Genomic DNA, 24,907 nt, shown 5'->3' on the forward strand with positions numbered 1-24,907 from the left:
ATGGAGAATTAGCTTCTCCAACAATTATTTTATGGGAAAACTGAAAAGTTCAAATTGAAAAAACATTTGAAGAGTCCACCAATTTACCATCTCCAAAACCAAATCAGTTAAGTAAGTCCTAGACTTTAGGACTGCCTCTTGAGAATTATTAAAACTGTACTCATAGGACTGTCCATGAATTACATGGAAGCTACTCCACGAGAACACACCAGCACCAGACTGAGACCTCTTCACTCAACACCCTTTAAAAGTGATTACTTTAAGCAAGAGTTCCATGCATTAATGAAATTGGTCTCAATGACAGGACCTTTAAAAAATAATGCAATGCTCCTTAAAAACCTCACATAACTAAATGTAAGAACAACAAGAAAATACATTTTCAGTAGACTATCTGCTGAATAATGGATGCTTTCCTTGCTAGGAGGTGGATATAGAAAATTAAAGTTTTAACATGTGCTGTCCAAAGTTTTAACATGTCCTGGTCCAAGGACCAGGACTACTAGGTAATTGCTTATCTAATAAAAATTGAGTTTTCTAAGAAGATGTAGCTTAAGTATTTTCTACAATGAAGGACATAATCTTAAAAAAAAAGAATTAAAAAAGTAATTATTTGTTCTTGACTCAGAAATAAAGGTTGTCCTCAAGAATAAAGGCTGCTATTTATCTGCTTGTAATTGAGTCTGTTTAATCACTGTTAAGAGATAAGACATCAAAGCATACAAAGTGTTGAATACTTCCAAAAATTCTTAGATATAAGTAGATGAATGGCACTACAAGCATAGACTGACCTCTTCCCCCATCACACCTAAACCCTCTGGCCTACAAAGCATTTAGGTCTTCCAGCTTTGAAATAACAAACCAACTCCGACTGACAGTAACTTTTTATCTGAAGGAAGAACAGGAAAAAGCTCACTGCCTCCATGAAAAGGATAAATTTGGGAAATCGTGTACAAAGATTATTTTATAAATTATAATGATCTGTCCTTGAGCACCCTTCTGAGAGTGTCCTGATGCTCCAAGCAAACCACATTTTAGCATCCAGCGCACACATTTTGGACATAGTAAGAGGAAATAAGTCTGTGTAATACATTTCAGACAAAGTACAAACTACAAAAGTACTACTTCCGTGAAATATATGGGGTTGGGGGTTTTTTTTGTTGGTTTTTTTTTTGTTTTGTTTTTTTTTTGAGAGACAAAAATGTGCATGACTGTCTAGCAGCACCTGACATGCGGACCGGGCAATGTGGAAGTTTCCCCTGAAAGTTACCAGCAAAACGCGAAGCTCACTACAGGCCCTGTGTCTGTGCAAAGCACACAGGTCCATCGTTCAGCACGACCAGGGCTGTCAAGCGGAGAGGAGGGAGAAACGCTCCGTGCTAAGGCAAACCCTGCCTTCTCCCGCTGCGGAGTCCCCGCGGCTGAGGCGAGGCAGCTCAGCGTTAAGTGACACGCTGCTGATGCCAAGGGGGCCGGGGACGCGCATTACCTGCCGCACCATCGGGGCCAGGAGGGCTCCCTCGGACAAGTCTCGCCTCACGACGGGGTCTGACCACCGCGGACCCCGACCCGTCCGCGGGCCGCCGACAGCCGCCCCCGCGCCCGCCCAGCCATGCCCTGTCCTGCCCGCCGCCGGGAGCGGGGATGCTGCTGCCTTACCTGAGCCAGGACCGTCGGGAATACGCGCGGCCGCCCGCGGTAACACGCCACCAGGCAGCCTCCCCCGACCAGAGCAGCGGCGGCGGCGGCCCCCCATGCGGACGGCCGGCGCTGGCTGCGCGGGGTGCGCATCCCGGCGAGCCGCCCCCGCAGCGGGGCTCGGGCGGCCGCCGCCAGCGCCGCTACCGCCGCTCTCCACGCCGCCGACATCTTTCCGGAAAGAGCGGCGGCGGCCGCGCCGCGCATGCGCAGTGCCGGGCCCGAGGCCGCGGGGCGGGGGCAGCTCCGGCCCGGTCCCGCCGGGATCGCGCGGGCAGCGCTCCGCCAGCGGGAGCGACGCCACCCGCACATCCGGAGGGGACGGAGCCGGCAGAGAGGTAACCTGAAAGGAGGGTGTAGCCAGGCGGGGGTTGGCTCTTCTCCCAGGCAACAAACGACAGCACGAGAGGACATAGTTCCAAGCTGCGCCGGAGGAGGTTTAGGTTGGGCATTGGGAGGAATTTCTTCGCAGCAAGCGTGGTTAGACGTTGGGATGGGCTGCCCAGGGAGGAGGTGGAGGTGTTTAAGGAAAGACTAGACGTGGCACTCAGTGCCGTGGTCTGGTTGACACGGCCACAGGTTGGATTCGATGATCCCAGAAGTCTTTTCCAACCTAATTCATGCCCTGTTTCTGTAACGCAGGTGGAGTGCGCCCGGTCCCTCCGTCCCGGGCCGGGGAGCCCCCCAGGTGAGGGCAGGCGGCAGGGCCCCCTTCCAGGCGGGTTCCTGGTGGGGAGGGAAGGCGGGCAGGGCAGGGACCAGGTTGTGTCAGGGGAGGGGGCACGGGAGGCCTGGCCTGTGCGGTAGAGAGTGGAAAGTGGCGACTCTTGCAGCGGTCCTGCGGCCCCAGGGGTGCCCCGGCCACCGCCGTGTGTCCATCAGAGCTCAGCTTCGCCTCGTTCCCTGGTGGGACTCTTCTCACAGAGCAGACTCCCATTGCTGAGAGCATGATGAGCGATGGGTCACGAGCGGGGTTGGAGGTTCTTAGGGAAGCCCGGGGTACTGAGCAAGGTTAGGTGAGCTTCCACAAGTAGGGCTGACCCGGTGCTGATGATTTCCTAGGCGTCGATGGCCCATATGGATGTGTTGCTCAGCGTGTGAACCAGATCAGAAACAACAAAAGCATGAGCAAGTTTAGAATATCCTTCTCAAGGGCAGAGTAGAGTTTCTCGTGAAATACAGATGACAGAAGATGAGTTTACAGAAATTGTCGTGGCAGAGGTGTTAGCTGAGAAGCATTACAGAATGACTTGGTTGGCAGTAACGCTTGTGCCAAAAGACTACTACTCACCATGAATGCTTCAGAGAGCTTTTTTTTCTCACTGCCATAGTTTTAACAAAGCTCTGGAGGTCTTGGTTGGTTACATTCAAACATTAGTTTGTTGATCACATTCAAAAATTGGGCCATCTGATAATGGGGCCATGATAAGGTCATATGAAGTAAAGCAGAGAGTAAGTTAAATGTCATTTGTATGTTGGCAGTACTGATATCCTTGTTAGGAGAGTAGTTCACCTAGTGACTCCATGTGAATATGGAGAAAGACTGCTGAGAGAGCAGCTGCATGCAATTTTCTATTACTTTGGTCTTTGGTTGAGGGCCTTCAGAAGGTACTCAGTCTGTTTTAGCAAACTGTATCTTCCACCTCTTTCTGATATGACAGCCAGTGCTGTGTTGTCAACATAACAAATGCTCCGGTATGGGCTCTGAAACATGGAAATGCTTTTTTTGCCCTCTATCCACTGACAAAGGTGATCATCCATCACGCCATCAAAGTAATTATAGTTCATTCTCCTTCCTCAGAGTCATGAATTCAGTTTCATAGAGCATCATTTCAGTCATTTAACTAATGGCATTTCAGAATTTATCCAGCTTTCTTTTAGCATGTGTGTTGTTCACTGAGTGTCATTCTGTGAAGTGTTTGAGACATCTTCAAGAATCTCTGGACTCTAGTACTTAGCAGGATACAAACCCTTCAAAAACACCTTCTCTGGGGAGCACGAATGACTGCTCATTGCAAAATCACCCAGGAGTGCAACGTGCAGGATGAATGGTTTCCATCTCTACATGCTAATGTACATTGAAAAAGCTTTTTCCTATTCCCAGAGACCTAGAAACTAACTCATATGGGAAAAGCCTTTTTAATCCCAATATAAAACATAGGAGCAAAATCTGTCAATTGTTAAACACACTGGAAAATCCCACTTCTTCTGTAAAACTTGCAGGAAATTCCTATTGCCTATTTCTGTTTCCCTCTAGACAGACAAAATATTTTCCATCCCAATCTTACAGTTTGACACACAGTATTTTTACAAGCCCCTTAAAAGGACTTTGCTTTCTGTGTAAGCCAATAGCAAGCACTTCATGAGTGCTGGCAACATCTTGGAAACATCTTGTAAAGGATGGCTGAGAGATTTGATTTCTGAATGCCAGATCCCTTGATGTTGAATACACGACCACAGCACAGGCAAGGAGGTTTAATTCGTTGTTCTGACAGGCATTTTCAGTTTTTCTTTAAGTAAAAACAAATAAGTAGGTCATTTGTCTTTCCTCAGATGACATTCCTGCCTGGAACAGCTACAGCTGCAGTGTGAACGGAGAGCTGTCCTCATATGGCTGAGAGCACGCAATGCTGCTGGGCGAGTTAAGTGTCCTTAGCCACCCCTTCTCTCCTGCAGTAAATTCACCTCGTGGGCGCAGGCTCCCGGAATACGAAGCTGCTGCTGCGCTGGTTCGTGCTGCTCACAGCTGTGCTGCTGTCACTGTGCTGGTACAGTTGTGAGTGCTAGAACACACGCCTTAAACAGCTAGAAAACTCCTGGTGAGTCAGACAGAGTCCTGTTGCACCCCATGCAGTATCACTGCAGGGTGGTTTATGACAGAAAGCAAAGATCTCTGTGGTCTATAGAAATGATGCTGACAGTCTGGTAAATATAATAAAAGTTTCACCAGACAAAATGAGTTATGTGGTGACAAATGTCATCAGCTACTGTATGCTGCAGCACTAAAATGTTACCTCCCTTTGCTGTCCTGCTCAGTTTGCTCTTCCGTGCTCTTGTAAGCAGAAATCATTACATTTAGCAAGATGTCATACCTGTTTTTTAAAAAAATGCTTTCTGTGTGGTGACATCACACTTTGTATTAGAGGTGTTTGCATTGCTGAAAATTTGAAAAAGCAAATGAAAATACTAATAAAATGTTTTCTGAAATGTTTAAAATGTAATTTTTCTTTAAGATTCAATGTCCCACTGAACAGTTATATAACAATACTTAAATGCAGTCTTTTCTTAGTCTTTCATTAGGCATAATGAATATAATGTAAAGTCACATCAAAAGACAAGAAACATACCACCATGAAACAAAACCCTTGTGAGTCCTGTCATTCTTAGGAAATCATGTTTGGCAGAAACTTATTTCTTTTAAGTTTCGTTACAAAGTAAAAAAAAAAAAAAAAAGAGCCAACTAAAAGAGCCAACTTCAGGCATCTCCTCATGCCTGAAGGTCCACTTCCACGTCTCAGTGTCTTTTAAGAGCGTTAGGCCAAGTTCCAAGAGGGATTCACTCTCTACTAGAACTCCAATACCCTCAAGAGCATTAGGCTTAGTGCCAGCATTCATTTACTCTTGGAACAGCTTAAATTAACTCCTGTTACATTCTGTCTAAAACCCTTTCTCACAGAGTAAGAGTCGAGAGCTGGATTCAGTCAGTTAGACTGAAGGCCACCCATCATGCTTGTCTGTCTTCCTGGACTTAAAATGCTGCATAAAATGGATTGGGGGAGACAGTGATCAGCTGTTTCTAAATTGAGGGGGGAAGCTGGCAAGCCATCTTTTGTATACATGTCCCCATTTCGCAAGAAATAGCGTGGGGGTTGGTCTGACTTATTTAACATAAGTACATATGACAGTAAGCTCCAACCAAATGTGAGATTTTAGTAGGCTGTACAGTGTGCTAACAGTATTTTGATACTTTCCTGGCAGAGCTGAACAGACAAGCTAATCAAAAGACAACAAATATCACTGCTTGGTTTTGTAAGTCAAGAACTGGATTGTAAGAATATATTTTGCCCAATGTCAGAAAGAAGATTGAAATGGAAGGTCTCACAAAGCCAGACCTTCTTTAGTCCATTCAAACTTATATAGTCTTTTAAGAATATCACTTGTGTTTTACTTTAGCAAACATGAGAACAGTCTGTTTGCCTATGAGTACAAGGCAAACACTCTGAAGCAGGTAAGGATGTAAGCACAGGGAAGACAAGTTTTCAGAAAAGTGGTAACAAAATGTTCTTAGCACCCTTAGAAACCTACAGGGTAATTGACAGAACTGGACAGTCGTTAAAGTTGGCCAGGTGATACCTTGGTCTCTATCCAGAGGCTCAAAAGTTCTGTACCAAGGTCTTCATGGTAAAGGCTAGAAGTTGACTTCAGGGATTTCCAAAGTTGCTTTGTATGACTGTTCTTTATAAAATAGTTAGAACCTTCAAGGTCATCTAGTCCACCTCCCTCCAATAAGCAGAAACATCTTCACCTAGGTCAGGTTGCTCAGAGTCCTGTTCAACCTTGACCATTATCATAATTTCTATCCATCCTTCCTCCACAAGAAAAAAAGAAAACAAAACCAAACTTCAAATAGAGGAGAAATTACTCAAGGAATCTGAATTGCCTTCCTCCAATGAAGAATCTTTTAAGCTGTTAGTTTACAAAAAGTCCAGGTTTTTTTGTATGCTTTGGAGATGATGGAAATGGAACTAATTACTAGACAGTCAACATTCATCCACTAGTAGATCTGAAAATAAATGTGAGCATTTTATGGCTAGATAACACTATTCAGCTCATAAATAAGAGTTCACAGCAATCTTTGCAGTTAGGAGCTACACTATAAATATAGCTTATCTTCAAATATTTTCAGCTTGCTAAAGTTACTTGAAAGCTTATCATGATACAGTCCATTTAAAAGGAAAAGAATTAAAATTTATCTAAGATATGTGTCCCCAAATACCTCTCATAGCATTCATTTATACTGACCTTTCTAACACACTGTACACTCTTTATATGTAGTTAGCTGAAAAACATTGCTGGTGTATGTAACAAGTTCTCTCAAACTTCAGAATTACTTTTTTCAAGTGAAGTTGAAAATCAGAGAAAAAAAGGTGGAAGCAAAATTCTTAAAAAAATTAATTTGAGAATGGAAGATAACAGTAATGGAATTGGAAAGATTTTAAAATGCAGTTTCTAAGTTGGCAGTGACCTTTCTGTGATAAATATTTGATTTATTAAAGAAATGGTACACAGACTGTTTAAATGGTAATGTGAATAAAAAAAGGCAGGTCAGAACTTAGACTCTTCTGTGAAGGAATATCGATTTTTTTAATTTGAAAAGTTTGTTTGCTATTACCTTCCATGTAAGGCTATAGGTCTCAGTTCTGTGACAAGTTTCATATATTATACCTAATTTTAAGCATTTTGAAAAATTCTGTGGTCTGAAGCAAGACTATTTCAACTGCATAAAATTAACTGTACGCATAAATCTTTGAAGATTGGAGACTTTCTTGCTATTAGATGAGAACTGTAGTTCAACTGCTGTTTTATCTTTTAATTATAAGATCCCATGGCACTTTTGCAACAATAATAGAGGTCCCCTGAAAACGTTTTAAGTAATGGGAATACATGATGTGTTTTAGTAGTTATATTTTCCTCATGTTTTCAGCTGAATAAGTTATCTTCATTTTTCCTCCCTTGCAACATTTTCCTCCCTTGCAAACATTCTTCTGCAGTGTTGCTAGCACTGATTAAAAAGAGAGACCTATATCTAAGTGAAATCCAATCATTTTGACCTTTAACCTGTATTTTTATGTACATACAAATATATGCACATTTATATATGTATTTTGCCTATAAAATAATAATCATAGGATTTCCTGAAATCTTATTACCAATGCTTCCTATGTAAATATAGAATTGTGTTGCTGGGACCTTGCTGTATTTCAGGGAGTGTTTCTTCTCTTTTCTTTCATTCTCTGAAATCAGTGTGAGCATTGCAATCAATTTTAATTATACCAGTATTTCACCCTGAGTTTTATAGGAAGAGTTGGCAGTAATAACTATAGTTAAGATTGCCTAAGACTTTCCGCTGTATAGATTCTGTATTTAAAAAGAGAGAGGGATAGAAATTGTTCATAAGGGTACAATAAAACATGTCAAGATTAGCAAAGTTAATTTTATCTGTGTTACCTGAAAAACCAGAAGGATTTATTAGGGACTCTGACTTTATATTTTTAAATGCAATGTGACTGAGACTGATATAATTTAAAATAACTATTATTATGTAGTTCAAAAAATACTATAAAGATGGCAAGGCATTACTTCACAGTATTACCAAAGAAACAATTATAGAATTATCAGTATTGTAGCCTGTAAAATATTTTTAAAATATGTGTTTTCTGGAAATGTTGAAGTAGAAGCTGCATCGTATATTTATTTCTTGTTTCTTTTCCCAGACCGCAGTCTAAAGCAACTATTAATAACATGTTGCACTGCTACTGTGATTTATTAATGAAAGCTACTTTAATTATCACATCCTTAATACTACTGAAGATGGTGAAGTATATATAATTATTTCTGTGAAAAAGAAAGGAATAATAAAACTCTAAATTACTGTTTTCTGTAATGTATTCTATTATTTCAAACGGTGTTTTCTTCTTTTGCTCACAATACTAGTTATGAGGTGTGATTGCACCTATTTTTGCATAAGCAGCTATTTTTATATAAGGAGGGGGAAGGCACGATTATTTTCCATGTACGTGTTTTGTTTAGTATTATCTAAGCTAATAGAACGAGTATGTGGTAGACACACAGCTTCACTGTAGAAGATTCTGCGATCCTTTCATAAAAAGGTTGGAAGTCCTAATATGAAGTTCATTGTAGTCAGCAGAATCTTTTTCCATAGGTGTCTGCATTTGGCACTTGCAGAGCTGAAAAACAGCTTTACTATTTGTGTGAATATTGTGGGCAGTCTTGATGTATTTGCTGGTGAGGGATCCTCAGTCTGTAGCTGCATCAAAGCTGCTGTTGGATCCACTCACAAAGGCACAGTAATAATGGCACTAATAAAAATCCCTGACAAAGCTATGGATGAAGTTGACAGTCCCCATTTGGCAGGAGTCAGGCAGGAGCTGTTTTGCTGAGTACAACCAGAGAGGATTTCCAAGCCATTACATAACCTTTTTCTAGAGAAGTGAAAGGTCTTGAGGGAACTTGAAGGAGTTGGTATTCTGGAATATGTGAATTACATGTGTCCAAGAAGGCATAAGCTGTACCAAGAGCAGAAAGTTGAGATACACAGACTGTCTCATGTTCACAAGGCTTAGGGAATCTCCTGCTCACATGTCATTTATATTGCTTATGGGTCTCATGCTCCTGCTGCTTAGGTGTAGACTCTCTGTGGCTGGTCTATAATGGAGAGATTTAGTTGAAATAGTCCAGAGGATCCACAGCAAATCAGCCGTAACCTAATTTCTGAGGAACAGAAGGAGACTGGTGGGACTAAAGCATACACAAGGAGGTTTGTGTAAAAAGGCAGAGGTGTATAAGACATGGATAAGGTTCATCCCACTGAACAGAAATGTCTACATATAGGTGTCTATACAGGAATTTATCATCTTATGCTCTTGTTAATGGGGTAAGTATTAATCTTTGGCATGAGTTGTCTCATCCCAAGATAGTTGTTGAAGTGGCTCAGTTGAATCTCAAGCAAAGAAATACTCATATCAGTCTCTCTGACTGTAAGGGGAACAGGGATTATTTTTGTGCAGCTGTAAAAGTCTACACTATAAACTGCTTTTCTTTACTGTGTCTAGTTGCTGCAGAGATTTTTGGAAAGGAACTCTTGCAGATCTGGATATCAAACTTGCTGGGCACATATGCTGCTGTCAGAGTTGGCAACAAATGAAGATAGACAGAGTTTGATTATGGGGTGCCACCCTGATGACAGATGAAAGCAGGGATGTGTTACTTCAAAGTGTAACTGAGGGAAGAATGTTGCATGGGAGAAGTTGTGATATCCTCATTCACTCCCTGTGTACTAACTTGTTACTAGACTTATGAACATCTGTATTTGGGAGCACTGGGATTTATGTCTTTTTTGTGTCTTGACTTACGTGAAAAATATATATATCCTCTGTCAGTTCAAACATTACTGCTATCATTTGCTGCAGAGAGAGTTTGGAGAGAGCTCACAAAGGTAGATTATCCATTGTTCCAGAGGATGCTTGCCTACCTTCCTGTGGTAGATGAAGGCATTTAGGAGTGCTCAGCATACCATGCTAGATTGCCCCTGAGTTGAGGTGGATGGGGTTCTGTTAGGAGGGAGGTGATGACTGATGACAGCAAGCTCTTTATTGTTCTTCACAGCAGCAAGAGAAACTGCCGTTTTCACTCAGAGGACCTTAGGTCAGTCAGGAGCCTCCCACTCCATAAGCCCTGAGAAGCTCCAGGAAGCTGACAGCAGTGAAGCACTGAGGACCAGAAGAGTCTGTGGGCAACCTGCTGGAAACCAGGAACTATCCATGGTATGACCTTACCACAAATCTACTCATAACAGTGGTCTGTCAGTGCTGGTAACATCTCAGCACCCAAAGAGCGCACTGCTCTTGTCAGACCTGGATGGATGAAGTGGAAGGCAAGTTTGAGGAACAAGTATTGCATTATTATATTGAATAAATAGTAGGCAGCCGTTTTTGTTACAGATTAAGTAGGATCTAAATTACTTAACACCCATGGAATCTCTTTTTACTTCTTCTCATTTTAGTGCACTCTCCTCCTCAATCTTTTTTATATAATCTCTGTTTTATTATATGTAATACTGGTAAATTCAGCAGCTAGGTTTACTTGCTGATTGCCAGAAGCTCAACTGCCACTGGTAGGTGGGATGGTACCAGAACCTCTGCAGGGAAAGCAACAGGGGACTCTGCTGCTCTGAAAGGTCAGGGTACCTTATCAAGACTTAGGTATTACAGCATCCGTGGAGGGTCTTTTTTTGGACCATGGAACACATTAGGCTGGAATGACTTGTCTAAAATCTTAAAACAAGGCAGTGACAGAGCTGGAAGTAATCCCTAGAGGCAGGTGCTATTTGTAACATATTTTCTGCAAATATTACTTTATTTGGACAGGTTTTGGTTCAAATTTTGCACATTTCAAAAAAGAAAATAAAAATTTCTGCATTACCAAACTTTTGGTGTCCACATTTGATTTTAAATCCAAGGATGTCTGTCAGTCTGATGCTACTACTCATCACTTTCTCACATCCACCTTACATGTAGTTTTTAAATTTTCCTAGCTATAACTCTACTGATTCTAATTTGTTGTAACTTACATTCTGAAGAAATAGGACAGACTATGGTCCAATAAAAGCAAGTAACAAGAAGATGTAAGAAAAAATGTCTAAAGCATGGTAGGAACCACTACGATTAACTTTATGCCTTATTTAGTGCCCCTCATTCCAATTCCTTTGTATATAACGTAAGTTTAAAATCCCTTATATTCTGTAAGACTGAGACAATCTGTAAGATTTTAAGATGCTCGAAGAAATTAGCAAAACTATTCCAGACTTCTGTCCGAAAGTTATCTATTGTACTTATACTTGATGGCCTAAAACTTAATCTGCCTTATTCATCATCTTCATCCCCTACCCTTATAAACAGCTTAGCCAGAACAAATAGTGAATGTTCTACAGAAATGGGTTCAGACATTAAAGTCATCTGTTCTGTCTTTTCTTGTGCATCGTGGAGTTGCAGTACTGATACTATACAAAACACAACTCTGTTGTCATAGAGGTAATAAATAATACTGTTAAGCTTACTGTTCACACTGTGTTAAGCTTGTGGGTACAAAGTGAGGGTTTACACTGTCCTCTAGCAAATCAGAGAATGCTAAAATGTTTACTCACAAAAGGTGTTTTGTCTCATTTCTCCATACCTGATCTTATGTCAGCAGTTATGAAAGTAAAAATTACTACTGTGGTTTTACACAAAAAGAGAAATTCTGCAAGAGCAAATTTAATGGAATTTCGACCACTTTGTAGTCCTTAGAATCTGCCACATTTTCCTCACCACTCAAATGATTTTAAATTATAAGTAGTTTTGCAAAGCTGTTAGCATTATTTTCTTAGCTCACCCAAAGTTTTTGCAAGACTTATTATCTATGATGAATCACATCTTTTATTCATATAGTTATAAATGCATTAAAGCTGTCAGGTATAATTTGCTGCTTTTTCTCCTTTAGATTCAGCATGGTTTCTGAAAATAAGCTAATTTAATAACTAGGGAATAGGGAATCTAAGTTATAATCAAATTTATTATATTTACCAGACTTGAATTTCAGATGGGATAACATTAAAAATATGCCTGTAGAGGAGAGAATAGAATTGCCGGTGGGCATTGAATTAGCAGCTTGAAAAATATCTAAAAATGTTGTGATCCGGGGTGTTATGATGATGAGAGGAGGAAGAGGAGTTCTGTTTATCTGTAGCTTTTACATGTTGCAAACCAGAATGAAGGTTAGAACCCCAGGCCAATGCTTCAATTTAGGGGAAAGAGTGTTTTCTTTTTAGATTTTCCAGTGACTTAGAGTATGGCTTTATACAGAGGCAGCCCTGCAAGTCTGCCTACAAATCTCTAAATTTCTGTTAGAGAGGACATGCTGGTCGTGTGATTGTATGAGCACTTGCCTCTGGATGTGGCGTACCAGACGTAATCCCATAAATTCTGCATCCACCAAATTTCTGCTGAATTCTGGATGAGATTTGTGCTTGGAAGGCTTCTGGATCAAGGTCATGTCAGGAAGTGCTGAGTGAAAGGCCTGTTCAAAACCAATCCAACAAAAACACAAATGAGCACAAAAAATTAAGTCTCTTCCTTTTCTTGTAACTCATGTTAGTGACTTCTGAGTCTTGATCCCCCAGTCCTCTTAACCAAGTTTGTGGCACAGATTGTGTTTTATTTATTGATATATGTTAAGACAGCCTCTTATTTTGGGATTATAATAGTTGCATTTGTATTGTGGAGATTTCTAATTCCCGAAGGCCCTGCCTTTTGTCTTTGTGTACGCAATTTAAACTGAAGCAGAGTTTTTGTTTTTCCCAGGGACTTCTACTGACTTTCAGATATTTAAAATCTGAAATTATGTTCTTTATGGTTTGTCATCTGTTAAGGACTGCTGGCTGTACTAAACCTGGCAAAAGAGTTAAACAAGGATAAAAAAGAAGTGTTCCAGAGAACCAATATATCATGGAATATTCCTCTCCTGGAGGTACATTGCCACTTAGAAATCACTGGGAATAATGGTCACACAAATAAAAAGAAAGACAATTTTAAAAATTACTGAAATTTTGCTTAATATTGAAGAGCTTAATTAAGGAAGAGCTTGAGGTTTCAGCATTTCTAGTAACCACTTTGTGCAAAGGGGATTTTCTCTGTGTGGATGTGGTACACCATTGGCAGGACACAGTAAGTCAGCTTTTCCTCTGGCTCTGCTGTAGTTCTAACCCTCCACAGCTGAGAATACTCATGTCACGAGTGGGAGGAGGAGAATATTAGCCCCTGGCTAATTCAGAAGATGTCTGTGCTATGATGCAGAGCCCTTGGTGTTGAAGGTAGTTTTGGCCAAGAGGGTTATGGCACAGGGGCCATAGCTGGTATGAAGATACAAGATCTTGCTCTAGAATTCCATATTCTTTTAGTCTCTGTTTTACAGACGTAGTTCTTTGAGGAGTCTCATAGTTTGAAGATGACAAATTTAGTAAAAAAAGTTGAAGAGGATCTTACTGTTACAGAAGAAGAACTAAATGAACTTTTAGTAGAAAGGTAGGAACACCTGAAATGTCATAATACCCACTGCAAAGTCTCTGGGTATTATTCTTAACAGCAAAATGCTAAAATTTTGTGCTAAAGGCTCAGTGATTCAGAGCTTGAGGACACAGTACATGAGTAAGTATTTCTTGCCTTAGTCATCAAACAGCCACATTAAAGCATGACTAAGAAGAAAGGCAAGGCAGCAGTGAAATGTGGAGATGATGAGATAGCTCCATACTGAGGGCAGAACTAGAGATGAGATCAAAGATGATTGAATTGAGTAGATTGCACCTTGCTCAAAAAGTAAAGAAGCAGGGAAGGGTAAGAACTTTTCAATAATTATAAGCAATCAGAGGGAGAAAACAAACCCCAGAAGACAAGACATAAAAACAGCTCACATGACACTGTAATCTCATAGTTTATGCTGTCAGCAAAAAGAGATTGGATGAGTTTCTGCAGACTCAACAGTACTTGCCATGCAGAGGCAGTCAGTACTATTGAAATGCTGAAACTGATGGGAACCAGCTAGGCTGTCGTGACTGGGAACAGACGTCCTCCAAAGAGCATGAGGCAGCATTCTGCAGCATGAGAAATCCTTGCTTGTCAGTCTAAACTGCTGGTTTGTTTGATGGACTGGGACCTGTATCTTTCATGAGATAGGAATTTTGCCTTTTTCTTCATTAGTGTCTGTAGATACCCAGTTTGGTTCTCAGTGAAGATGGAACAGTCTTTTTTTTTTTTTTGTAAATGCAGCCTAATGGATATTAATTTTCACCAGTTACATGTATTCTAAATATCAGCATTAGGAGGATCAAGGCTGCCTGCATTTGTGAATATGTTCAAGGAGTTGGGAGCAATGTTGGGAGCTTTTCCTGTCCAGCTCATGGGAATTAATGTTTTGTAATGTTCTGGGCATAACTGACCTCGAGTTGAGCTGTTTATATTCCCCCTCAGAGAAACTGCTTAAGTTCATGCAGTTCTATACCATCAAGCAGTTGAAATTTGAGCCACTTGTGTGAATCTTGCCTCAGGAGGTTTGAGGTTGCTGCTGAATATTTTTGGCCTGTGGACAGAGGTAGGATTTGCATTAGCAGCCTCTCAAGGGTGGCTGAAGTCTTGAGGGTCAAAGCAGCCACAGTTAGCCCTAAGTCCCTGAACACACAATAGCTGTGAGCTGTATGCCTGTGCTGCCCACATAAAAAGTGTAGGGGAAGAGTCAGACCGCTCTGTGTTCAATGGGAAAAGGAGTAAAGACTGTGATCTCTCCTCTTAAATGCTGTTTGAACATGTAAAAATGATCTAATTTTACCTTCTACTCAGGAATAGCTTATATAAGGACTACTCTTGAAAGGAATTGCTGGGAAGGCCAGTTACAGGCAGAATTTAGTATTGAGCTTTGTCTCATGGTGTATATTGCATGCTGTCTTGTTGCCTGCACCAGCTTTTCTTCTCAGTTTGCTTAAGAATCATGTGAATGAAAAGGTACCATGAATTAAAAAGTACTATGCTAATTAGCTTTCTTGGCAGCTCATGGCTTTTCTTGCTCTCCATAATGTGGTAGGATTTCCCCCTGTGACTACCCAAATACTCTAGAGCAAAGATCATAGCTGTATATCCATGAAATAGGACATCTTTAGTGAATGTCTGTGTATCCTATGAAATAGGAAACCTGTAGTGATTAGTCTGGGTTGACATAATTTTCAGAAGGGCTGAAGAGGTATGAAGAAGTATATTTTTTTAATAAGAAAAAAGTGCCACATATTAATGGAAGTGTGATCTCACTACAAAAAGATGAGGCCAGAAATTTTAAACAGTGGGAGCTTAACCTCAGGCACTGAAATTCTTATCCTTACTTAGGACATAAGTAATTAAATAATTAAAGACATTGAGGAGTCACAACAACCCCATGCAACACTATAGGTTTGGGGCAGAGTGCCTGGAAAGCTGCCTGTTCGAAAAGCACCTGGAGGTGCTGGACAACAGCAGCTGAACATGATCCAGTGTGTGCCCAAGTCGCCAAGAAGGCCAATGGCATCCTGATTTGGGTCACCAATGGTGTGGCCAGCAGGAGCAGGGGAGTGACCCTTTACCCAGCACTGGTGAGGCCACACCTCCAATCCTGTGCTCAGTTCTGGGCCACTCACTGCAAGGAAGACATTGAGGGGCTGCAGCGTGTCCAGAGAAGGGCAGTGGAGCTGGGAAAGGGTCTGGAGAACAAGTCCTGTGAGGAGCAGCTGGAGGTTTTTTCACCTGGAGAAAAGGAGGCTCAGGGGCAACCTTATCCCTCTCTACAGCTGCCTGCAAGGAGGGTGGAGCCAGGTGGGGGTTGGCCTTTCCTCCCAGGTAACAAGTGATAGGGTGAAAGAGAATGGCCTCAAGTTGTTCTGGAGTAGGTTTAGACTGGATATTAGAAAAAAATTTCTTCTTGGGAAGGATTGTCAGTGATTGGAACAGGCTGCCCCAGGAAGTTGTGGAGTCACCATCCCTGGAGGTATTTAAAGGTCATTGTACATGTGGCACTTAGGAACATGGTTTAGTGGCAGCGGACAGTGCTGGGTTAATGGTTGGATTCAATGATCTTAGGGTTCTTTTCCAATCTAAACAATTCTATGATTCTATGAATAAATCTTAATGAACCTAATTTTCTCCAAGTATTTCCTGCAGTTCACTTACTGAGCACTCATATAAGGCATCTTCTGAGTTTTTGAATGTAGTTGGCCAAAAAGAGACACCAATAAACAGTTATGAGAATCTTAGCCTTTCAGTCTTAATTTAGGCTCTAATTTTTTGAATATTTGCTCTTATAAATGCATAATTTAAAGTTATTTTAGTAATGGAAGTTTTTTGATTCTGTTCTTGAAGAGAGACTCCACTTGTAAAGCATCCTTCTTAAAAGGCTGACTTTTTTCAAAGCATGTTACTAGTATAGTTATTTTTTGAGTGTGAGATTTGTGTGTGTTATGAACAAGTGCTTGAGATCACTTTAAAAATTGCTTTAAAATTGCTTAAAAGGCTTACAGATTTGTTTTTACCTTTCAGAAATATTAAGAAATGAGCTTCATTCTTACTGTTCATAGACAACTCTAATGCCTCAACTTTTGAGTAGCATTGAGTAAACTTTGAGTAAACTTTACAGTAATAAAGTTTAAAAGTAAAGTAGCATTGAGGAAACATTGAGTAAACTTCACAGCAGTGAAGTTTCAAAGTGAATTTGAAGTGTTTCATAGACTCCACACTATATAGGCTTTGATTAAACCTAACGAAAATGGAAAATATAATAATAATAATAACCCCCAAGATTTTCTCTTGCCTAAATACTGTGTAAAGATGCTTTAAATGACTAGACAAAAAATTATGAAAGCAGCATATGACCTCAATTATAAATAAAATATGAGGACTACTGGACCAAAATCTGCATGCAGGAAAAATATAGTGACAATCAAATCTACAGAGAGGACTATTCAAGAACGCTTACTAAGCCCTCAGTCCTCACACTTTTACAGTTGAGAGTCACGTATTTTGAGCACCTGGACTGCAAACAGTCTTTCCAGAAAATCACTGCGTGACTCTGCAAATGTTTAAGCAGTTCTTGGATCTTTGACTCATCTCCCTGTTCTTGGTGTACCTGGATTTTGCTTTCATCTGTCCTTCTATGATGACTTCCACAGCTTCCTAATTATGTAAGCTGTGACTGAGAATGGCCCACAAATTCTGAGTGTTTGAAGTGATGAACTAGAAAAGGATTTTTTACCTGAGGGAATAAAATACTCAAATTTGCTTGTTTTGCATTTGTATCAATTGTTAAAGCTCCAGCAGAGTGGTGCTGTGGTAGCTTACCTAAGGTGGGAGTTAGCCTCAATTTTTTTTTTGAAGAGCAGGGTTTGCAGTGTCATCACCATCACTCTACTGGAAGACACAACCGGAGAACATCTAGTCTAGAGAAGGGAGCAAGCTTACAAGCTTGGTATATCAGAGCTCTCCTTAGCAGCCCCCAGCAGGGCAGCAGAACCAGGTTCCCATATGCAGAGCTGGTACACTCAGATGATGACAAGAACACAAGGTATGAATTCCAGAAATTTCAAGCAAATTCCTTCTGCTTGTTCATATCAAGATTTATACAAATAGCATAATGTGAAGCTTGGCAAGATAATTTTCCTTCAGTTTTGCCATGTGTTTCTTCATAAGCCTGTGCCCCATTAAAAAAAGCAGGATACTTTATACTAGATGTCTGCCTGATGTCTCAACATTTGCATGCTTAGTTCTGTTGGCTGCAGTGCTACTGCAGTAACAGCAAGGTAGTCACAGCCAATTTGTTCGTATCTGCAGAAATGAGTTCTCAATGCTTAGTTGTGAGATAAAGTCAGTCCCTGAGAATGCCTGACAGTAATTGTCATTCTCCTCCTCAAACCTAGAGCAATATTTAAAGCAGAGGAAGCACAGGAACCTCCTGAACAGTTTATTTTCCTGTTCCCTGTCAGTGATTTCACTGCAATGCCTAGAAAAAGCAAAGTAGTTCAGGCGGCACCTATTTCTGGCATGAAATCCTAGTTGTGGATTCCCAGTGCTGATGTGTTTTTCAGATCCTCTCAAGAATTTCTAAGCTCTCTTGGAATAGCAGCTTCTGGGAGGGGACTAAAATTCCTATGGTAGATTTCAGGTTTGCAAACTTTGATGAAATCTAAACAACAGGGTGGGAAAGCTGTTTTTTGTCAAGAGCAGCCATAAAGGCAGAGAAGCAAATTCTTGTTAGTAGAGAGTTTTTCAGCTCCTTGACAATTTTTTTCTGAGAAAAACAGGGTAGGATGTGGAAATCAGTATGAATTTTGACGAGTGGGGGCAAAGGAATGAAGATTTTTCTGTTCTGCTCCTCCACAGGGAGGAGATATTCCAGCTGTGGATAAAGATGCAGCGATGCAGCCTGGTACTCAGAAATGTTTTGGTGACCCTCATAAAAGCAGTGCCTTGAGATGCAGAGAGAGGCAGGGAGAGTCACACTGGACTGTGTAGTAGCTCAGAACCACTGTTAGTTTCTTTATCCTTCTCTGGTAAGCCTGAATTCACTTATTTTAAACCTAGAAGAGGCAGCTATTACCATTAACTCCCTGAGTAACAGCAAACATGGGCTGTATCTGTTCATGGCAACGATCTGGAGTAGAAAAACTCCTTATCTGAAATACCCTAGATAGACATCACAGACATTTCCAATTCTTTACCAGCAAATACAACACTATATAAAATAATTTTGGTAGCTCGCAACAGCATATTAAAAGATTACGCCAATGGCACTTTGTAGTGTGGTCCCTTCTCTTCCCTCTTCACCTTTTGCCCAGTTTTTTATAAACTTAGGCTGGGCAAACAGAAATGGCTTAAACAGACGATGGCAGTCCTCTGTGGAGAATGGCTTAGGAATCTTGCAGCTTGGCTCCCCACAGCTACTGACTACTCCAGAGCTTCTCCCCCTTTCCTCCCTGTACAAGAGGGAAGGGTCTCCAGTCTTGCTGTCAAAGCAGTAAGTTCAGGAGAAACAAGCAAGATTCTAGTCAGGGATACTTTTGTCTTGTCTGACCAAAAAGAAAGCATTAGTATATATCCAGGAGAGTTATTTAAAGCAAATGGTTATATTCTGTTCCTTCACATTATTGAATCAGAGTGCAGTTACATACTGTTGAGTTATTGGTGAAATAGCAACAGAATGATTAAGACAATCACCAGGCAGAACCATGCAAAATATGTTAGTTATCAACAAGGTAATTGGATAACATTTAAGCAAATAAAACAGACACAGGCATGCAAAGGATTATAATAACTGTGGCAGAAAGTGGAGGTTTCCAAGTGACTGCATTCCAAGTGACCCAGCTATACTTACTACCAGCACACAGAGGACTTTCTCATCACTCCCTACCTCAGGAAATCATGGAGGGGGGGATAGTGACCCCAGAGGTATCAGTGATTTCCCAAAAATGGGAAGTTATAAGTGAGAGTAAGAAAGCTTTGAGGAGGAAGAAAAACAAATTCTGAATTCTGTTAGATGGCTAACAAGCTACATTTAATGAAAAGGATAACTTCTAAGCCTGTTGTGTTTCAGTGGTTACAACAACAGTCAGAGTAAAAATACAATATGTAATACTGAAAATAATTTTAAATTGAGGAGAGAGAAAAAGTATAAAATTTATCTGCAAAATGGGAAAAGTGATAAAGTCAAGCTGAAATCTACAGGAAGAAAGTCAGTCACTGTCAGTTTTTAAAAGGCATGTGAATTTTCTAAAACATTTGTAAAGCAAGCATTCCTAGTCATAATGTATGAACTTCTGTTAGATGGAGATAGTATGCTTAAAATAATGTAGGAAAGGACTAAGTTTTTATTTATTTGGAACCAGGAAGGGACAAGATGATGGAGATGGCAATACTGAAATATTTTCTAAACCATTAGCAGGAAAGGAGAATTCTTAGTAAACACAGGCTATACAACTTAAAGAACTGAAATTATGGTGTGTCAGAACACCCAACATGAGCATGGATGTCCTCCCTTTCCCAAACACGGCCTCCAGCATCATTTCCTCCCCACTCAGCTGTGGGCTGATGCAGAGCTGCCTCCAGGTCTCTGCGTGGCCCGTGCCCAGCACTCTCTTGTCCGCAGAGACTGCTCCCTTCTTCAGCAGCAGCGGGCACAAGATGCTTGCTCAGCAGCTGGGGTGCACGGCCCCATGCTCTCCTTTGGCTCCCCATCTGTAGCTGTGGTTGCGGCTACGGGGTCATGGTCAGCCACCAAACCGGCTGAAGGAATCGCAAAGACGAATCGTGTCTCTGCCTGCCCCATTACGGTCTTGCTCGTCAGCTCTTAGTGCTGTTGGCTGGGGCCGTGGCGCTGGGTCGTTCTCCCCGCAGCTGGCTGAGCGGTGCTGGCGGCATCCTGGACAGGCGCTCTGCTCGGAGCGCTGCTCCCGCCGCGCTGCCCAGCCCGGCTGCCGCAGCAGAGCCCGGCCCCAGGCACGGCCCCGGCCGGTCCGCCCGCGCTGCCGGAGCCCTGCGGCGGGGCTGTCCCGGGCGGGAGCCGGGCTCCGGCAGAGCGAGCCGCGGGCTTCGGCCTGGCACGGCAGCGCTGGCCAGGGGCACGGCGGGGCCGCCCCGCTGGCTTCGCCCGCTAGAGGGCAAGAGAGCCCCGCAGAAGCGCGGCTGCCCCTGCCCCGCAGCCCCCGGCCCGCCGCGCCCGGCCCGCCCTGCCCCGGCGGGGTCAGCGGCGCGGCCCCGTGGGGAGCAGCCCCGAGTGGCCCCTGCAGGCCTGGGCTCGGGGCCATTCGGCATGAAATGTCCTGGGTGGCTACGGTGCCGTGGAGGGAGAGGTAATCCCTTTCATCGGGAAAGCTCTCAAGGCCTTTGGTCGTTCCAGAAAGCGGACATGGAGCCATCATGGGGCTGGCACGGAGCTAATCCGTCGGGGGACGGCACACCGGGCTGCTGCCGTGCCTGCCGCAGCGCACATGCAGCGGTAAGTGGGGCACGCACCCAGCTCCGGCCGAGCTGGGCAGGTGCCGAGAGCTGCCTTCTCCCTGCCCAGCAAGGTGGTGAGGACCTGGCTGCTGTCTGCAGCTCCAGCCTAGCACTGGTAAGTAGCATCTAGCTAATGGTCAAGCAACGTGCCTTGGTTGGTGTATGAAGGCCGCCTCATCTTTCAGGCAGTGAACTATCCACAGACGAAGAGTATCAGCCAAAGGAAGAGCCTCCGGGATGCCCTGCAGCCTGCTGGCAAACTCTACAGAGACTGCAGCTACAGCTGAGCACCGACAGAATGGCAGCATGAAGAAGGCAGAAGAAACCTCTGATGGGGCACTACGTGTGCTTGGGCAGGGAAGGTGCACAAAACAAAGCACTGGCCATGGCAAAGAGGTTGTCACAATGAGCAGTTCTGCGAGTCTTGCCACACAAATTGCTTACCATGTGGAGGCTTCTGCGGTCACCTGCACACATGGCAACCCTGATTTCCTCCCTTTTTCTCCTTTCAACCAGTGTCACTTTGGCTCTTGAGCTGGAGGGACTTGCAACGCAGTGGACAATCAATTATTTACTAAAATAAGCAGATACAAGCTATGTACAAATAAACACATCACAGAATTTTCAAACATATTTGGCACCTTTCATACTTACATCACCCTTGTCTACCTTCAAGAATCACCAACAAGGACATGCATTCAAAAAGACAGTGTTGACACTTGTGTCTATGCACTTGACTTTATCCTAATAACTCCCTCCCTAGGATGATCACAAAGATCATATTCTGCCAGTATTTGTTTATGTGATTCACTGATTCCTGTACACTGCAAAATACCGTACCACAGTGAAAACTCCATGTCAGATATCCCACTGTTGCTGTGTATCACATGGTGACGCCGACACTGGTGTTTTCTTGGAATTTTCCATCTGAACTGCATGTTTTACACTACTCTAGTGTGAAATTTTGATGAAATGGCTTTTTCCTGCTTAATTCTGGGATTTTTATAGGAATCTTTTTGGTCATAAATACGGCTGTTTTTTTCTACAGTCTCTAAAGTGAGAAAGCAAATTCATTCCTCCCATTTAAATTTTCTGAATTTGTAGACATTTCTTTTATTAATCCAGTTAACCTGAATCATATGACTTTTTTTTTGTTTTGTTTTCACAAATGCTTTCCTTATTTCCAGTCAATCTAGTGTTTGATAATCATGACTTTCCGTCATTTTTCATTGCTGAGATCACATGAGTTTTCTTTGGAGTGTTAATTTCTGTAACTGTATTAATAGTTTAGTGCCCTCACTAGCCATTCTGGGGAAATGCTTAATCACATGTATAAGGCAGCAGGTGGGATCCATGCAGTCCTATCTAGACCTCTGTCATGTAGAAGTCTACATCTAATATAGGCTCCCTCCATACACGAGGAAGAATTAAGCATCTTTAACGCATGAGTCATGTCATCCTAAAGTAGATGCCTAGAATAGGTCTGATGATTTGTGCCCTAAAATTGCTCCTATTTCTCTGTGTTAAAGAACAAGTCATTTATATCTTGATGTTTCAATTCTATCAGCCTCAAGTGAGATGAGATTAATTAATAGTCTTATATCCAGGTTTGTGTCATACTTTGAAATACCCTAAAAATTCTTATTTGTCAAGAAAGCTGAAAATAGCATTACTTTTTATATTATTCTCAATTTACATATAAAAAAAAGCTTTTAAAAGTTTTCTGCCTCAAGACATTTTAGAAAAAATGGCAAATGCCATGTGTTTCATGGGAAAGTCATAACACCTCTCTTTTTAATAACTGAGTCTTTCAGTTCTCTGTCTGCAAGGTTGGAAAAGAAATTAGTTAGATGCATTAAAGGTCCAGAATAAGAACCTGCTCTTGGTGAAATTATACAATATGGGGGGGATTTAAAAAAAAAAAACAAACAAAAAAAACACCAAGAAAAAACTGTTTTGGCAGGCTGAATTATTTTTTATATGACACTCAAAAAATTATATGTGAAAAGATATTTTAAAACTAAACTAGGTGGCAGAGTACAGGTGAAATAGTTTTCTTTTAAAAGTGTCATAATATCTAAAACCTGACAGAGATGTCACATTAGTGTGGTACATGTGAGAAGAACGTGTGCCAGGAACTCCTCAAGAAATGCAGGATCCTTCTGACCAGTTCTGCTCTCAGGAGTTAAAATCCTGCATAAAGCTGATGAGTAAGCTCTTGATGACTCACTGTGGCAGATGCAGTCTTTAATTCTAGGAGGGTATAAGGGAAGTGGGTGTGAATCTCGAGTAGAGGGGAGCTAGGGATGTTCCTCCCTCAGTGTCTGGGGGATAAAAGTGTAGGTTTTTAATACAGCCCCAGGTATCAGCAATGCCAAACTTCTGTAAGGGGTAAGTTTGACATTGCACATCACACATAGATTTTATGTGAAGCAAGGTTGGAATACCACCTACTCACAGATGGGTATGATTTTGGGGATGTCCTGCATAATTCATGTGTGGCTTTGATACTTATGAGTAATTCAGACATCAAAGCCTCAACTTAGATAACACTTTTATAACACTAAACTTCCTATAGCAAATAACCTGTAGGCTTTCATTTAAGTCCCTAAAAAAAAAAAAAAAAAAAAAAAAGAAAAAGAAAAATACTTTCTTCTTTACCTTAAGATATTTTTTATAAGGTAAGCTGGTGTGAAGTACAAGATAGAAAATACTGAAGCCTGAAGTAGAGAAAAAAAAATCCATATAGTATTCTTCACTAGGACTAGAAATGTAAATTTAAAGCATTAGAAAGGAGCTGGGAACCTCTTTCCTGAGAGTACACCAGATACCAGGCCCTTACAGTAACTCGGCAATATTCCCCTCTGCTTTGCCAGTGGCACAAACCTTCACTTTTCCACAGTGAAATTTTTTTTAACAAGCAATTTTATGTTCTCTTCCAAGTTAGCCATTATGCATGGAAAAATCTCCCCATTAATAACCGTGAAGCTCCTTTATTGTTCTCCTTCAAATCTCCTTAAAACTTCCTTCTGACACCAAACACTTGTCAGCGGCTGGGCCTGTTGCTTTTTATTCTCAAGGCTGTTTTTCCCTTATCCTTCCCCCATGGGTTTGTACTATACACCTGTTGTCTTTCATCATGGGTTAAGATCATAAGCTCTTTGGGCATAGACCATCTCTCTTATTACATGTGTCTACAGTATCCGACACAATGGAACTGTGAGCCCTGAATGGGGCCTCTGGGTACTGCCATGATCCACTTGATAAAGAATGATGATTTTTGACATGGTGAGTTCTGCAGTTTTTCCCAAGTCATTCTGCAGTTGTTCACGCTGATATAACCAGTGTGTGAGAGCAGTGTCCTTAAATCCTAAAAAAAAAAAAAAAAAAAAAAAAAAAAAAAAAAAAAAAAAAAAAAAAAGAAGGATAAATGCTTTGGAACTATTTGCTAGAGAGCAAGGACTTTACTGCTTTGGTGTTGGGTTGTTTTTGTTTTTTTTTTTCTCTTCCTGCATAGTGAAATGCATGGGCTGACATGCAGCAACTCTTTCTTTTTGTAGGTTTGTACAGAACTACAGTGATGTGACCCTGCTCTGAAGCTTCTGCATCCTGTCCTTCAAATTTCAATAAAGACTGTTAGAGTCAAATAAAAGGGGGGGTGGCTCCTGCACCACTGGCGTGAGTCGGTTCCCTAAAGGTCCGTGTGGATTCAGGACACAGCTTTTCCCTGCTGCAGTTTCCCCGCTAGACATGGAAACTAGTCTCTCTCGCTCCTCTTGTGTTTAGTCACATTGGCAAGCGGGGGGATGCAGGAAAGCTGCACCAGTCAGAGCTGGACTGCTGGCTTTTGGGGTGGGGAAGGCAAGGAGAGCCACCGC

The 24,907-nt window shown here is 41.7% G+C and overlaps 2 protein-coding genes across 3 annotated transcripts in view; one reads left to right on the forward strand and one right to left on the reverse strand.

Moving 5' to 3' along the window:
- MICU2 (mitochondrial calcium uptake 2) overlaps nt 1-1,889 on the reverse strand; it is a 136,332-nt gene extending 134,443 nt beyond the window's left edge. For both annotated transcript variants that reach the window (XM_038152437.1, XM_038152429.1), the window contains exon 1: nt 1,657-1,889. In XM_038152437.1, the coding sequence (XP_038008365.1) occupies nt 1,657-1,866 (210 nt within the window). In that variant the 5' untranslated portion in view covers nt 1,867-1,889. The remainder of the gene's footprint in view (nt 1-1,656) is intronic.
- LOC119703544 lies at nt 1,242-24,569 on the forward strand. Its single transcript, XM_038143567.1, has 5 exons — nt 1,242-1,543; nt 1,729-2,033; nt 10,102-10,259; nt 20,929-21,027; nt 21,215-24,569. Exons 1-5 carry the CDS (start codon nt 1,242-1,244, stop codon nt 21,314-21,316), a joined length of 966 nt encoding a protein of 321 aa, XP_037999495.1. The 3' UTR covers nt 21,317-24,569.
- Nucleotides 24,570-24,907: the final 338 nt, after the last annotated feature.

The sequence above is a fragment of the Motacilla alba genome, chromosome 1 (assembly GCF_015832195.1).
Source record: "Motacilla alba alba isolate MOTALB_02 chromosome 1, Motacilla_alba_V1.0_pri, whole genome shotgun sequence".
NCBI lineage: Eukaryota > Metazoa > Chordata > Aves > Passeriformes > Motacillidae > Motacilla > Motacilla alba.